The 12,580-nt window shown below is 39.4% G+C and overlaps 1 protein-coding gene across 4 annotated transcripts in view; it reads right to left on the bottom strand.

The window, feature by feature from the left end:
* UMPS (uridine monophosphate synthetase) overlaps positions 1-12,580 on the bottom strand; it is a 60,795-nt gene that overhangs the window by 45,432 nt on the left and 2,783 nt on the right. For 2 of the 4 annotated variants that reach the window (XR_014006517.1, XR_014006518.1), the window contains exons 4-6: positions 12,112-12,287; positions 11,407-11,521; positions 3,608-3,847 (exon numbers count right to left, since the gene is read on the bottom strand). Coding sequence is in view for 2 of the 4 variants with exons in the window: in XM_081188836.1 (XP_081044962.1) it covers positions 3,666-3,847; positions 11,407-11,521; positions 12,112-12,287 (473 nt within the window). In the remaining 2 variants the exon portion in view is untranslated. Of the gene's footprint in view, positions 1-3,012; positions 3,848-11,406; positions 11,522-12,111; positions 12,288-12,580 lie in introns of those variants that run through there. The other 2 variants (XM_081188836.1, XM_081188835.1) reach the window with 1 other exon arrangement.

Raw genomic sequence — 12,580 nt, 5'->3', positions numbered from 1 at the left:
GAGCCTGCAAAACAAACCTCCAATTTTAAAAAAGAAAGAAACTGATATTCTTGAGGATTAGAGTATATCTATTTCTTATGCTAACTTAAGAGACTGTTGTATCACAGCCTCAGTGCAGAAGGCAACATAAAATAAATAAAAGGCTAGCCAAGCTACCACTGATTCTCTCATTCTGACCCTTACAGGTCACAAAATGCATTTGCCAGGAGAAAACCAAGTTATTTTCATTTCCTGCTGGAGCAGTAGGTGCAGACATAGACCAATAGGCTGTTTATGTTTGCTACAATGAACACAATTACTATCTGCTACCCAGCATCAAACTGTGTTTATTTAACATTTTTATACGCCACCTTTCCCTCAAGGCCTCCAAAGGCTTTACAATGGCAACATAACCAATAAGAAGAGAACAGCCCATGGCATGTAAAAATAGAACACTCATCAATCAAAGCCAGGATTGATGGAGGAATGAGAAGAGTTGTACAATTACCTGACAGACTAGAACTTAAGAACTTTCCATCTTAACCACATTAATTAATTCACTAACACAAATAAAGTTGTCTCTTACATGTCATAGTGGCTGGAGATACAGTGGTACCTCGGGTTAAGTACTTAATTCATTCTGGAGGTCCGTTCTTAACCTGAAACTGTTCTTAACCTGAAGCACCACTTTAGCTAATGGGGCCTCCCGCTGCCACTGCGCCGCTGGAGCAGGATTTCTGTTCTCATCCTGAAGCAAAGTTCTTAACCTGAAGCACTATTTCTGGGTTAGCGGCGTCTGTAACCTGAAGCGTATGTAACCTGAAGCGTATGTAACCCGAGGTACCACTGTAGTGGAAAAGCACTGTTTGGCTAATAGCAAAGAAAGGTTGCATATAACAGATTACAGTGATAAAGGGCCACGTTACAAAAGGCTGAAATTGTCCTTCACTGTTAAAATAAACTGGCTCCAGCTTCATCTCAAAATGAAAGTGTAAAGCAGCCAAATTAAAGGTGGGGTGGAAACTTGAAAACAACAACAATTAGGTACTGCAAAGCACCTCATGCCACTTACATCTTCTGAATGAAATGGCCATTGAACACTTCAACAGAGAATGGAACAGAACTACAGAATTTAAATGGCTATCAAGTGTTTGTGTCATTCCTGTAATAATCTGTAATGAGCATTTCAATAACAGCCGGTTATGGAGAATCACTGTTATTGGGGTAGTTGGCTCAGTGCCTAGTATTGAATGAAGTAACAATCTCTGATAGATTTGGTTCTTCAACAAGTACTGCAAGCCAGTAAATAACTGCAGAATGAATATTTTTGCCTTCATTAAGCTACTGCATTTCCTTGGCACAGAAGTTTACCAAGCAACCAGTCTAACAAGAAATATCACCTCATGACCACAACGCCAAAGACTGCATCAGCTTAAATGTATAAAAGTCAAATCTAGCCACATAAAAAACACCCTTATTTTACAAAAAGGATACAATTAAGAAATTCAAGTTGCTTTATAAACTATCAGAGGTTAGCACATCCAGCTCCCGTCTCCATGTAATTCATTCACTGCCTCAGCTAGGAATGCCTATGGTATATTATGCAAATGAGTTTTTTTTAAAAAACACACAAATTGTGACCTAGTTCTCATGTTGCTAACATATGGAAGGAAGCCAGGGAATGTAAAATTAGAGATTATAGGACACATTAACCCTGGACACAGATTTCTTTACAGAGATGTGCCTGAATGAAAAGCATTGTTCCCTTGGCCGCTTCCAAAATGATGCCAATTAAGGCCAAGCACATACAAATAGTAATGTATGCTAACAATAAGTCCGATCTAAATGAAGGAGGTATGTGCAACAAAACAAAGGAGATCCAACTATCATTTTGTCAAAACAGAACTCCCCTTTTTTGTTTTCTGAAGTAAAAACTCAGTTTAAACTTCAATTAAACAGTAATTTATACTTGGGACAGCCTTGGACACTTCCCTCTCAATCATCTCCAACTATTGCTTTTCAGGAGTATCTATTTTTCTCTTCTCTATTTTCTCACACCAACCCATATGAGTGATGCAGGCACATTTAAAAATGCTCTCTGCCTACCATTGCTCTAGGGAAATGTTAAAAGTATGGCTAGACCCATCAACTGTCTTATATCAACACAGATATTACACTGAATACACAGACAATGGCAGAAAGGGGGTGCAACTCAAATAGATGGTAAGAGTAGTGCTGAGCCTACATGAACCTAAAGATGGTTAGGAGAACAGTACATCTGCATTTGTCTATTTTGTTCCAAAGCAGCACAAATGACATATTTCGTACAGCAGACAACTGCTTTCACATTTAAATTCCAGCAAAAATGGTTGCCAAGTCCTAAACAATAGGTAAGTTTAGTTTTTTAGTTCTCGGCAGTTATTGTGGAAGACCAAACAGTAATAAACAAGTCTATGTAAAGTAGGGTTGCCATATTTCAAACATTGAAAATCCAGACAGAAAAGTTGTGCTTTTTCTGGCAAGATTGCAAAAAAATGATATTTTGCAGTTATTTTAAGGAAAAATTGGCCAAATTGGCATTGTCGACATGGGCTGCCATATGTCCAGATTTTCCCAGTTGGGCGATTTCTGCCCAGACACTGCTGACGAATGTGGTATTCCAAATATGTCTGGGAAATTCCAGGTGCATGGCAACCCTAAGTAAAGACACTTTTGAAAAACACAAAGGGTTATAGCACCCTCTGGTGGCTTAAATTTTATACAATGATACACATTTCTTTCTAAGCCAAGACAAATAGGATGCAAATGTTCTAAAAGAGCTTGACATTTACAAAAGCATATGTTGACACCCAACTCTGTCTTGTCTGCAAGTGGAACATACTTCTGCTCACAGTGAACTTGCCCTTCCTCTACTCCAGAGGGTTGGGGACATTTCATGGCAGATTTGGGGGGGCTCAGGGGGAAAAGGATATCCATGCCACTGGGTATCATCCAGAGTATTTAATGTACAAAAAGACCTTCCCATTCGCATACCATTTAAACATAGTCTTTTTGAAGTTTACTTTATTGTTGTGACAACCACTGCATTTTACCAGTGAGGCAATTATTAGAGAAGCAAGGATCCCGAATGTGCTTTGAGGTAGCAGATCATTAATGGAATGCATCATCTCCACGTAGTACACAAGTATATTAATACCTAAGGCACACAATTCCTGCACCTGAGCAAGATTTTGAAATGTATTTCACATCATGATCTCAAGCACCAAATGCTGGATGGAGAAACTGCTCTGTGGAAGAGGGCCTAGTGCCCTATCACACTCAGTCCTTACATTTTAACACAACTGAGAACAGCAACTAAGTACTTTAAACAACTGCAAAAGCAACGTGATCAGGATTTGCTCAGCTTTTTCTTTTCTCACAATCTTTATGGCTCTGTGGTTCGCAAAACCACTGGAGTTTTTTTAAAAAAGCCCTTTAAAGTGTTTTTTAAAATGGGATAGAGGACGACACGCAGCTGTTTGAATTCAGAGTCAAAATTTACAATTTCTGTACTGATTCTCAAATAACTTTATAGCAAAATTTGAACATACAACAACATTCATTAGGCAAAATAACAACAAAGAATTACCTTCTCAATCCTTCCTGCTTCTAGAATTTGGCTTGCTTAACGAAACACGGCAGTTGTGCTATTTTTGTGCACTGACACCAATTCTCTGCAAGTAGCTTTCCCATGCTACTTTCCTATAACTCTCTGCTTCATCTGGGCGACTGGGCGCAGATAAGATACCACGGCCGACAATGATGATATCCGAACCTCTTTTACCAATCACTTCCTGAGGACTGAGGTACTTCTGCCCAAGCTTATCACCTGCAATGGATCACAATCACAAATATGCCATGTTATGCTTGCTCTCCAGTAGTTTGCTTCATAAAAGAGTTTCAAGAATGCTGGCGAACTCCAAAAAGTGTTCCCCACGCTAACACTGGGTACAGATTTATCCTTATACACTGATACCTCGGTTTAAGAACAGTCCGGTTTAAGAACGATTTGGTTTACAAACTCTGCAAAAATGGAAACAGTGTCTTGGTTTGAGAACTTTACCTCCGTCTTACAACGGAATCTCAACGGTGGAAGGGCACCGGCGGCGGGAGGCCTCATTGGGGAAAGCGCGCCTCGGTTTAAGAATGGTTTTGGTTTAAGAACAGACTTCCGGAGGAGACTTCCGGTTGGTGCCAGCGCTTAATGGCGGTCCTGCCTCCGAGCTCCGGAGAAGGACTGCTTCGCAAGTTCGGGTCTTACCCGCTACGGCGAGCGGGGGACCCCTAAAATCTCAGGCGCTGAAGCCTGAGAACAAGGAGACTCGGTGGGCACCTTTGCGCCCCCCGGTACCGTGAAAGAGCCTTTTTAAAGGCTACGGATCGACATCGGGGTGAGCGCGGTGCTGAGAGTCGTTACCCAGCCTGCGAAGTGAAGCCGCGTCGCCATAAGCGGAGAGCGCCGATTTCTTCCTGAAAAGAAATTCTGGACGGAATTCCCGTGAGTAAGATTTGAAAAACAATTGGGACCCTTTTAAATCTTGAAAATTGAGCCGAAAGCGGGGGATTAAATCAAGGAAGTCTGCCTCCCCCCGACTGCATGAAAGTGAAAGCAACGGAACTTTAAACTTGCATCCGATGAAACCTGCTTTTTAATTAACTTAACCGGGCACTGAGACTTTGGATCTCCCCTCTAGCTAGCAGGGCAGAGGGGAGGTGAATAAGACTTTAAAAACTGCATGATTTACCTGAAGTAAAATCCTCTGCTGTCTCATCTATTGAAAGCATTGTTCTGCTTTCTCAGAACAATAGGTCACTGAACTGACTTTTGCCTGCAAAGTGATACTGTGATACAAAGTCCACATAGTGACTGGCTACAGTGTATTACAAGGAGAAACAGCATAGACTGGGAAACTGTGGCAATTTATAGCTACAAGCTTATAGCAATATTGACTTTGACTGGGTTAATCTCTTTCTTCTATACCTTTGGATATTCTCCTTTGTTCTTGTATTTGGACATTTTATTTTATGGCCATTTTGATTTGCTCCCCCTAGAGGGTAAGTAAAGTTCAACACGGCCTAGAACAGTGGAATTTTCCAACAGGAAACAGCTCCCGTGGGAAGTGACCTTGACATGAGTGGCGCACAAGAAGAGATTGTCACAAGAGCCAAAATTAGGCAACAACAACAACAGCTGCAACAGCAACAGACAAAGAAAAGAGGCTCAATTTCAGCTGCAACTCCAGGACCAGCAGGATCAATAGAACAGGAAAAAGGAGCAGCTGCCTCTATGGAAGCTGTGACAGACGCTCTGCTTAAGATAAATCAAACTCTGGAGTCTTTGACAAAACAGACTTCAGAAAATACACAAAAATTAACAGAAATATCAGTAAGATTAAACCAGAACACAGAATCCATTAATAAATTGGTCGAGGAAAACGCTACTACACGCCAAATTGCCGAAGATGCCAAAGCTGTTGCTGGAGAGACGCAAGAGAAATTAGAGCCGATTGCCAAGAAGGTCTATGAGCATGATGCAACTCTGGCCTTGTGGGAGTTACAGAGAAAAGAGAGAAATTTGAAATTAAGATCAATCCCGGAGAACGAGAGAGACAACCTTGCGGAATACCTGACACGGGAGTTTGCGGACTGCTGGGATCTGGAGGAAGACGAATTTAAAATTACAACAGCTTTTAGACTGGGTAAAAAACAGGACAGAAAGACCCCGAGAGACTGCCTGATTACATTCAGATCCAAGGAGGAAAGAGACAAAATATTAGGACTCCACTTTGAAAAGGCCCTGCAAATTGGCAACTCAACTGTACAGATTTTCAAAGATATCCCAAAATATATCTTGGACTTAAGAAACTTCTACAAGGACCTGGCTCTTCTGTTAAAGAAAAATTCCATCCGCTTTAGGTGGGAATTTCCACAAGGACTGTCATTTGATTACAAGGCAAAAAAGGTGAAAATAAAGACAATTCAAGATAAAGACAAATTTTTGGCAAGAAATCAGGAGGACTTACAGAAGGGGACTGTGGATGTACTGGCAGAACAGAGGAGAGCACTAGATATCCTGAATCTCTCGATTGGACAAAAACCACCACCATCAGAAGAAGAGCAACAACTTGGAGCTGTTGGAGGAGTCTTAAGAAAATAACAAGATGGCTTTGCAATTCCTTAGTTGGAATTGTAATGGACTGAATGGGCCATTGAAGAGAAGACAAGTATTTCATATTTTGAACAGAGAACAATTGGACTTGATATGCCTACAAGAAACGCACATAACTAGAGCCCACAGGAGACTACTTACAAATAAAAGGCTAGGACAAGAATTTGTTTCATCAGACAAAGTTAAGAAAAGAGGAGTTGTAATATATGTGAAAGAAAAATGGGCTCCAAAAATGATATTTAAAGATGAACAAGGGAGATACTTGGCAGTGGAGATACAAGTACAGGGAGAAAAACTTTTAGTTGTTGGAATTTATGCACCAAATGAAGGCAAATCTGACTTCTTTAAGAGACTTCATGAAACCCTGACGGACTACCTGGATTACAATATGATAATTATGGGAGATATGAATGGCGTGGTCTCCACTAATATGGATAAGGCACAAAGACTAACAATCAGTAAGGAAGGGAGACTTCCTAAGACTTTTTTTGAAATGACTGAAAACATGGACTTGATAGATATATGGAGAACAAGGAACCTGGATTACAATATGATAATTATGGGAGATATGAATGGCGTGGTCTCCACTAATATGGATAAGGCACAAAGACTAACAATCAGTAAGGAAGGGAGACTTCCTAAGACTTTTTTTGAAATGACTGAAAACATGGACTTGATAGATATATGGAGAACAAGGAACCCTCTGGAGAGAGAGGGAACCTTTTTCTCCCAAGCAATGTTGACCAGGACCAGAATTGATCAAATTAGGATTACTAGTGGCATGGCCCCAAAGATTAAGAAGGTAGAAATCTGCCCAAAAACTTGCTCCGACCATAACGCCGTGAAGATGGAAATGAAACTAACAACAACTGGTCAATTTAGATGGAGAATGAATGACGCCCTCTTTCGAGACAAGGAAATCCTGATGAAGGCCCAAAAAACCTTAAAAGACTATTTTGAAATAAATTTGAGGGCTGACGTTGAGAAAAGAGTGATCTGGAACGCAAGTAAAGCAGTGATGCGAGGTTTCTTGATTCAACAAAACTCAATAATGAGAAAAAAACAAAATGAGAAAAAAGAAAAGATTTTGGAAAAGATAAAAGAAGCAGAGAAAAAACTAAGAGTAAAACCAAAGTCCCAGGAGATTTTAAGAGAGATCAAGTTATATCAATCACAATATATGGAACAGATGAACTTGGAGATTGAATGGAAGATAAAGCAGATGAAGCAAAAGACATTTGAATCAGCAAATAAATGTGGTAAACTTCTGGCTTGGCAACTGAAGAAAAGGCAGAAACTAAATACAGTCACAAGCTTAGAAGTGGATGGAAAGAATATATCTAAACCTAATGAAATTAGAAATTGCTTCCTGAGTTATTTTAAAAAGCTTTATACTCAAGGCCCGCAAAATGAAGAAGATATAGATAAATTCCTTGATAAATATGGATTACAAAAAATCTCTCATCAAAACAAGATGGATTTGAACCAGAGAATAACAGAACAAGAGATAGAGGCTGCCATTCAGAATATGCAACTGGGCAAGTCCCCAGGACCAGATGGATTGACTTCAAGATACTACAAATCGCTGAAGGAATGGCTGATTCAACCATTGAAAGAAGTCTGCAATGAGATCCTTGAAGGAAAAAAGACACCTGAATCGTGGAAAGAAGCATATATTTCACTCATACCAAAGACAGAGACTGAAAAGACTCAACTGAAGAACTACCGCCCAATATCACTACTTAATGTGGATTACAAAATCTTTGCAGACATTTTGGCAAAAAGATTTAAAAGAGTGCTGATGGAGAAGATTCATGGGGACCAAGCAGGCTTTCTCCCTAAAAGACACCTAGCAGACAATGTAAGGAATGTGATAGATATTTTGGAAAAGCTAGAGGTGAATATAAACACTAAAGCAGTATTGATCTTTGTGGACGCGGAGAAAGCCTTTGACAATATTTCTTGGAGCTTCATGATAAAGAATCTCCATGGGATGGGGGTAGGTCAAGGTTTTGAGAATGGTATGGCCGCAATATATTCTGAACAAAAAGCCAAATTGATTGTAAATAATGTAGTGACGGAGGAACTTAAGATAGAAAAAGGAACACGACAGGGGTGTCCAATTTCCCCATTACTTTTTATCACGGTTCTGGAGGTGTTGCTGAATATGATAAGGGAAGACCAGCAGGTTAAGGGAGTGCAGGTCGGAGCCAAACATTACAAGCTAAGAGCGTTTGCAGATGACCTAGTATTGACTTTGCAAGAGCCAAACACTAGTACGAAAAAGGTTTTAGAAATAATACAACAGTTTGGCCAGGTAGCTGGATTTAAGCTGAATAAACAAAAAACCAAAGTCTTAGGAAAAAACTTAACAGAGACAGAAAAGGAGAAGTTTCAAGAGGAGACAGGGTTGACACTGGTTAAGAAGGTGAAATATCTAGGGGTTTATTTGACACCTAAAAATGTGAATTTGTATAAAGACAACTATGAAAAATGCTGGTCGGAAATTAAAAAAGATCTAGAAATATGGTCAAATCTGAAATTGTCAATGTTAGGCCGAATTGCTGTGATCAAAATGAATGTATTGCCTAGAATGTTATTCTTGTTTCAGACCTTGCAGATTCTTGATAAGATGGAATGTTTCAAGAGGTGGCAGAAAGATATTTCGAAATTTGTCTGGCAGGGCAAAAAGCCCAGGATTAAATTTAAAATATTGACAGACGCTAAAGAAAGAGGGGATTTTGCCCTGCCGGACTTGAAATTGTACTATGAGGCAGCAGCATTTTGCTGGCTGAAAGAATGGATGCTCCTCGAAAATACAGACATCTTAGATCTGGAAGGTTTTAACAATGCTTTTGGTTGGCATGCATATCTATGGTATGACAAAGTTAATAGTGTTTTTAAGAATCACATTGTTAGAAAAGCACTGTTTAATGTTTGGAGAAGATATAAAGATCTGTTGGAAAACAAAACCCCTAGATGGGTCTCACCAGTGGAGGCCAAGGCAGTGAAGAAACTCAATATGGAGGTCGGATGGCCGAAGTATTGGGAAATTTTGGAACAGGATGGAGATAAGTTGAAATTGCAAAGTTATGAGAAACTGAAGCATAAGGTACAAAATTGGTTTCAATATCATCAAATAGTGGAATTTTTCAAACAGGACAGGAAAATTGGCTTCCAGATGGAAAAATCAAAACTAGAAACTGAATTGTTAGAACCTACTACTAAGAATTTATCTAGAATGTATAACTTGTTGCTGAAGTGGAACACACAGGAGGAAACAGTCAAATCAGCTATGATTAAGTGGGCACAGGATGTTGGTCATAACATCATGTCAGATGACTGGGAATGGTTATGGAACACCGGTATCAAATTTACGGCATGTAATGCCTTAAAGGAAAACATTATGAAAATGGTATACAGGTGGTACATGACCCCAGTCAAGCTGGCAAAAATTTATCATTTGCCCGATAACAAATGTTGGAAATGCAAAGAGACTGAAGGTACCTTCTACCACCTTTGGTGGACATGCCCGAAGATTAAGGCTTTCTGGGAAATGATCTATAATGAAATGAAAAAGGTACTTAAATGTACCTTTCCTAAAAAACCAGAGGCCTTTCTCTTGGGCATTGTCGGCCAATTGGTGTCAAAGAAGGATAGAGCTTTTTTCATGTACGCTACAACAGCAGCTAGAATACTCATCGCAAAGCATTGGAAGACACAAGATCTACCCACTCTGGAAGAATGGCAGATGAAAGTGATGGACTATATGACATTGGCTGAGATGACATCCAGAATCCGTGACCAAGGAAAAGAGACAGCGGAAGGAGAATGGAGAAAATTCAAAAGTTACCTTAAGGACTATTATAAACTCAATGAATGTTAGAGTGTTTTGGTTTTTAGGAACAAAGGGATACAGTGACATAAGCTTAGAATATAGAGATGACTAAGATGACTGAGGTTGGAAAGTAACAACTGGGAGTTGCTATAAAATTATAGACATTGGGATGCAGAAAGGGGGGGGTATGGGGAAGTCCCAGAAAAGAGGTTTATGAAAATATGTTATGAATTTATACGTGTATGTTTGTTTTCTTAAGTGTTTGTCTGTTTTTTAAAATCTGTAAAACCAATAAAAATCTTTAAAAAAAAAAAAAAAAAAAAAGAACAGACTTCCGGAACAAATTAAGTTCGTAAACCGAGGTACCGCTGTATTATTAAAATGCTATTAAGTGTGCACAGGAAAAAAGCATGCTCTAAAAGGATTTAACCAAGATGAGATAATCAACAACATGAGGTACTGCACATCAGAGCAAATAATAATAACCAAATAGCACAAAATAACAGCTTTCTTAAAGGGTTATTAACACTGATTAAATATGAAACATAAAGCCTCACTGGCATATCCATGGCAAATATGCCTTGATATTTGTATATAATTTAAAGCATGGCAAGGTTGCAATACCAAACAGCAGGGACTGGTTTGCAGCCAAGGCTATGTGTGCAGAGATCCACTTATACAGCAGGACTTCCCTTTCCTCTCCCAACAGACCCTTAAGATCTGCTCTGGAGGGACCTCCAGCACCCTACAGTGTAGCTCAGGGGGCTACAGGGCAGCGTTCCACTGTGCAAGGGGAAACCTGCTATACTATTATCAGAACCAAGTGACTGACACATGGAAACAAATGTGAGAGATGTGATTTGTCTGCTGTTACAAATTCTGAACTTGCATACAAGCACAGATAAGTAGGAAATTATTTCCAGTAACCTTAATATCCAGTTACAGTTTTCAGTGAATGAAATAAGAAAATACTGGACAGAGCATTATTAACATTTATTGTATATTTATTGTATATTGTATTTTATGATACTGCACTTATTTGGCTGCTTCTAGTGTGGAACAGTTAGTATGTTTTACTCCTACATTACAACTCTGTAGATCTGTTCATCATCTTCCCCACTCTCCTCACTGTAGTACATGAGACTATTTGGATGTGATCTCTCACCCAAGGCTAGGGAATGCAGAACCAGACATGCAAATCTAAAGGCAATCTTTAGGGAAGGGTATAATCTTAACAGGAACTACTGGGGACTTTGACTGCATTCTCACCCTCACCAGCATACAAACCAGAAATATTTGCGAGCATACCTCTGAATTATCTCAGTTATTCTGGTGTTTTCATAAATATTTTGTACCATCAAAGTGCCACAGAATTTCTTACCTCCAGCCAGCATCTGAACACCAGGAGTCAGATGAAGAAATTCAGGTTTGTCAATAATTCTGGAGCCAGAAATAAATCCCAGAATAAAATCTGAGTGTTCCTCAGCCATTTTAACCTAAAGGAAAACAAATAAACAAGAGCAGTTAGAAAATGCTTTACATTCTTGCTCTAGAATGGAGGAACAAATACTAAACAAGGTGCTATTATGCAAGCACAAAGACTTGCAGCCTTAACAAAATCAAGACAACACAATAAAGAATCAAGAGACTGTACTGATCAGAACATCATACAATCCACTTACCTCCGTCCACAATGGATACCATTATCTCAATAGCAAATGAGCATGCCAATCACAAATACAACCTCCTTGCTTCCTTTGCCTCACCCCAATTCCCTCAATTCCTACCCACCCACCCCCAAGAACTTTGTTTTTCATTTTTCAGAAGTTTAAACTCCCACTACTTTTCCTCAGACATTAATTTCACTGCAGTATTATGCTGCTACACTTCCATTCTGATCTATTCCAGAAAAAGCACCAGCAAATATTATCTTTGCTGGCTATGTCCAATTGGAGAAACTTAAAGTAGCACATTAAAATCCAAGAAATGCTGCTTTTCAAAAGAGCTTCCCCCCTCCTCCCAGATGGTGGTGGTGGGAGATCTAGACCATTCAAGACATTTTGTTGAGATGGACGCTCCAACTTACCACAGCTTTTGTATAGTCACCAGTGGCCAGCGACCCTTCTGAGCTCATCTCACCGATCAAGAGACACCCTCTCTGTAAAGGATGCCCTATTTCTTTCAATCCCTTAACAACTCCAGGTCCAGGAACAGCATGAGCATTAACTATATCTGACCAGGATGCTATTTTGAAAATACCACCTGAAACAGAAAATAGACAATGTATCAGTTAAGCATCTTTTTGGCAATCAGATAACTACTTAAGAGATTAACCAGTGATACCCTTTTCAAAACTTTTATTACCACTGTAGAAATATTGTCCAGAGTCATATTTTCCACACCTATCAAGGTCATAACTACACAGTACTATCACGATATGGAATATCAATATTCTATATTTTTAGCACCCTGTAGGATAGCCTCAGGCTTGGTTTCCTCAGTATTATTTTTCTCAATATAGCATACAATCTGAAAAAAGTCAGCTCAAAAGCAAG

The sequence above is a fragment of the Podarcis bocagei genome, assembly GCF_964188305.1.
Source record: "Podarcis bocagei genome assembly, chromosome: 1".
NCBI classification, from domain to species: domain Eukaryota; kingdom Metazoa; phylum Chordata; class Lepidosauria; order Squamata; family Lacertidae; genus Podarcis; species Podarcis bocagei.
The sequence above is the reverse complement of the archived record's forward strand: the minus strand, read 5'-3'. Positions and strand labels throughout refer to the sequence as shown.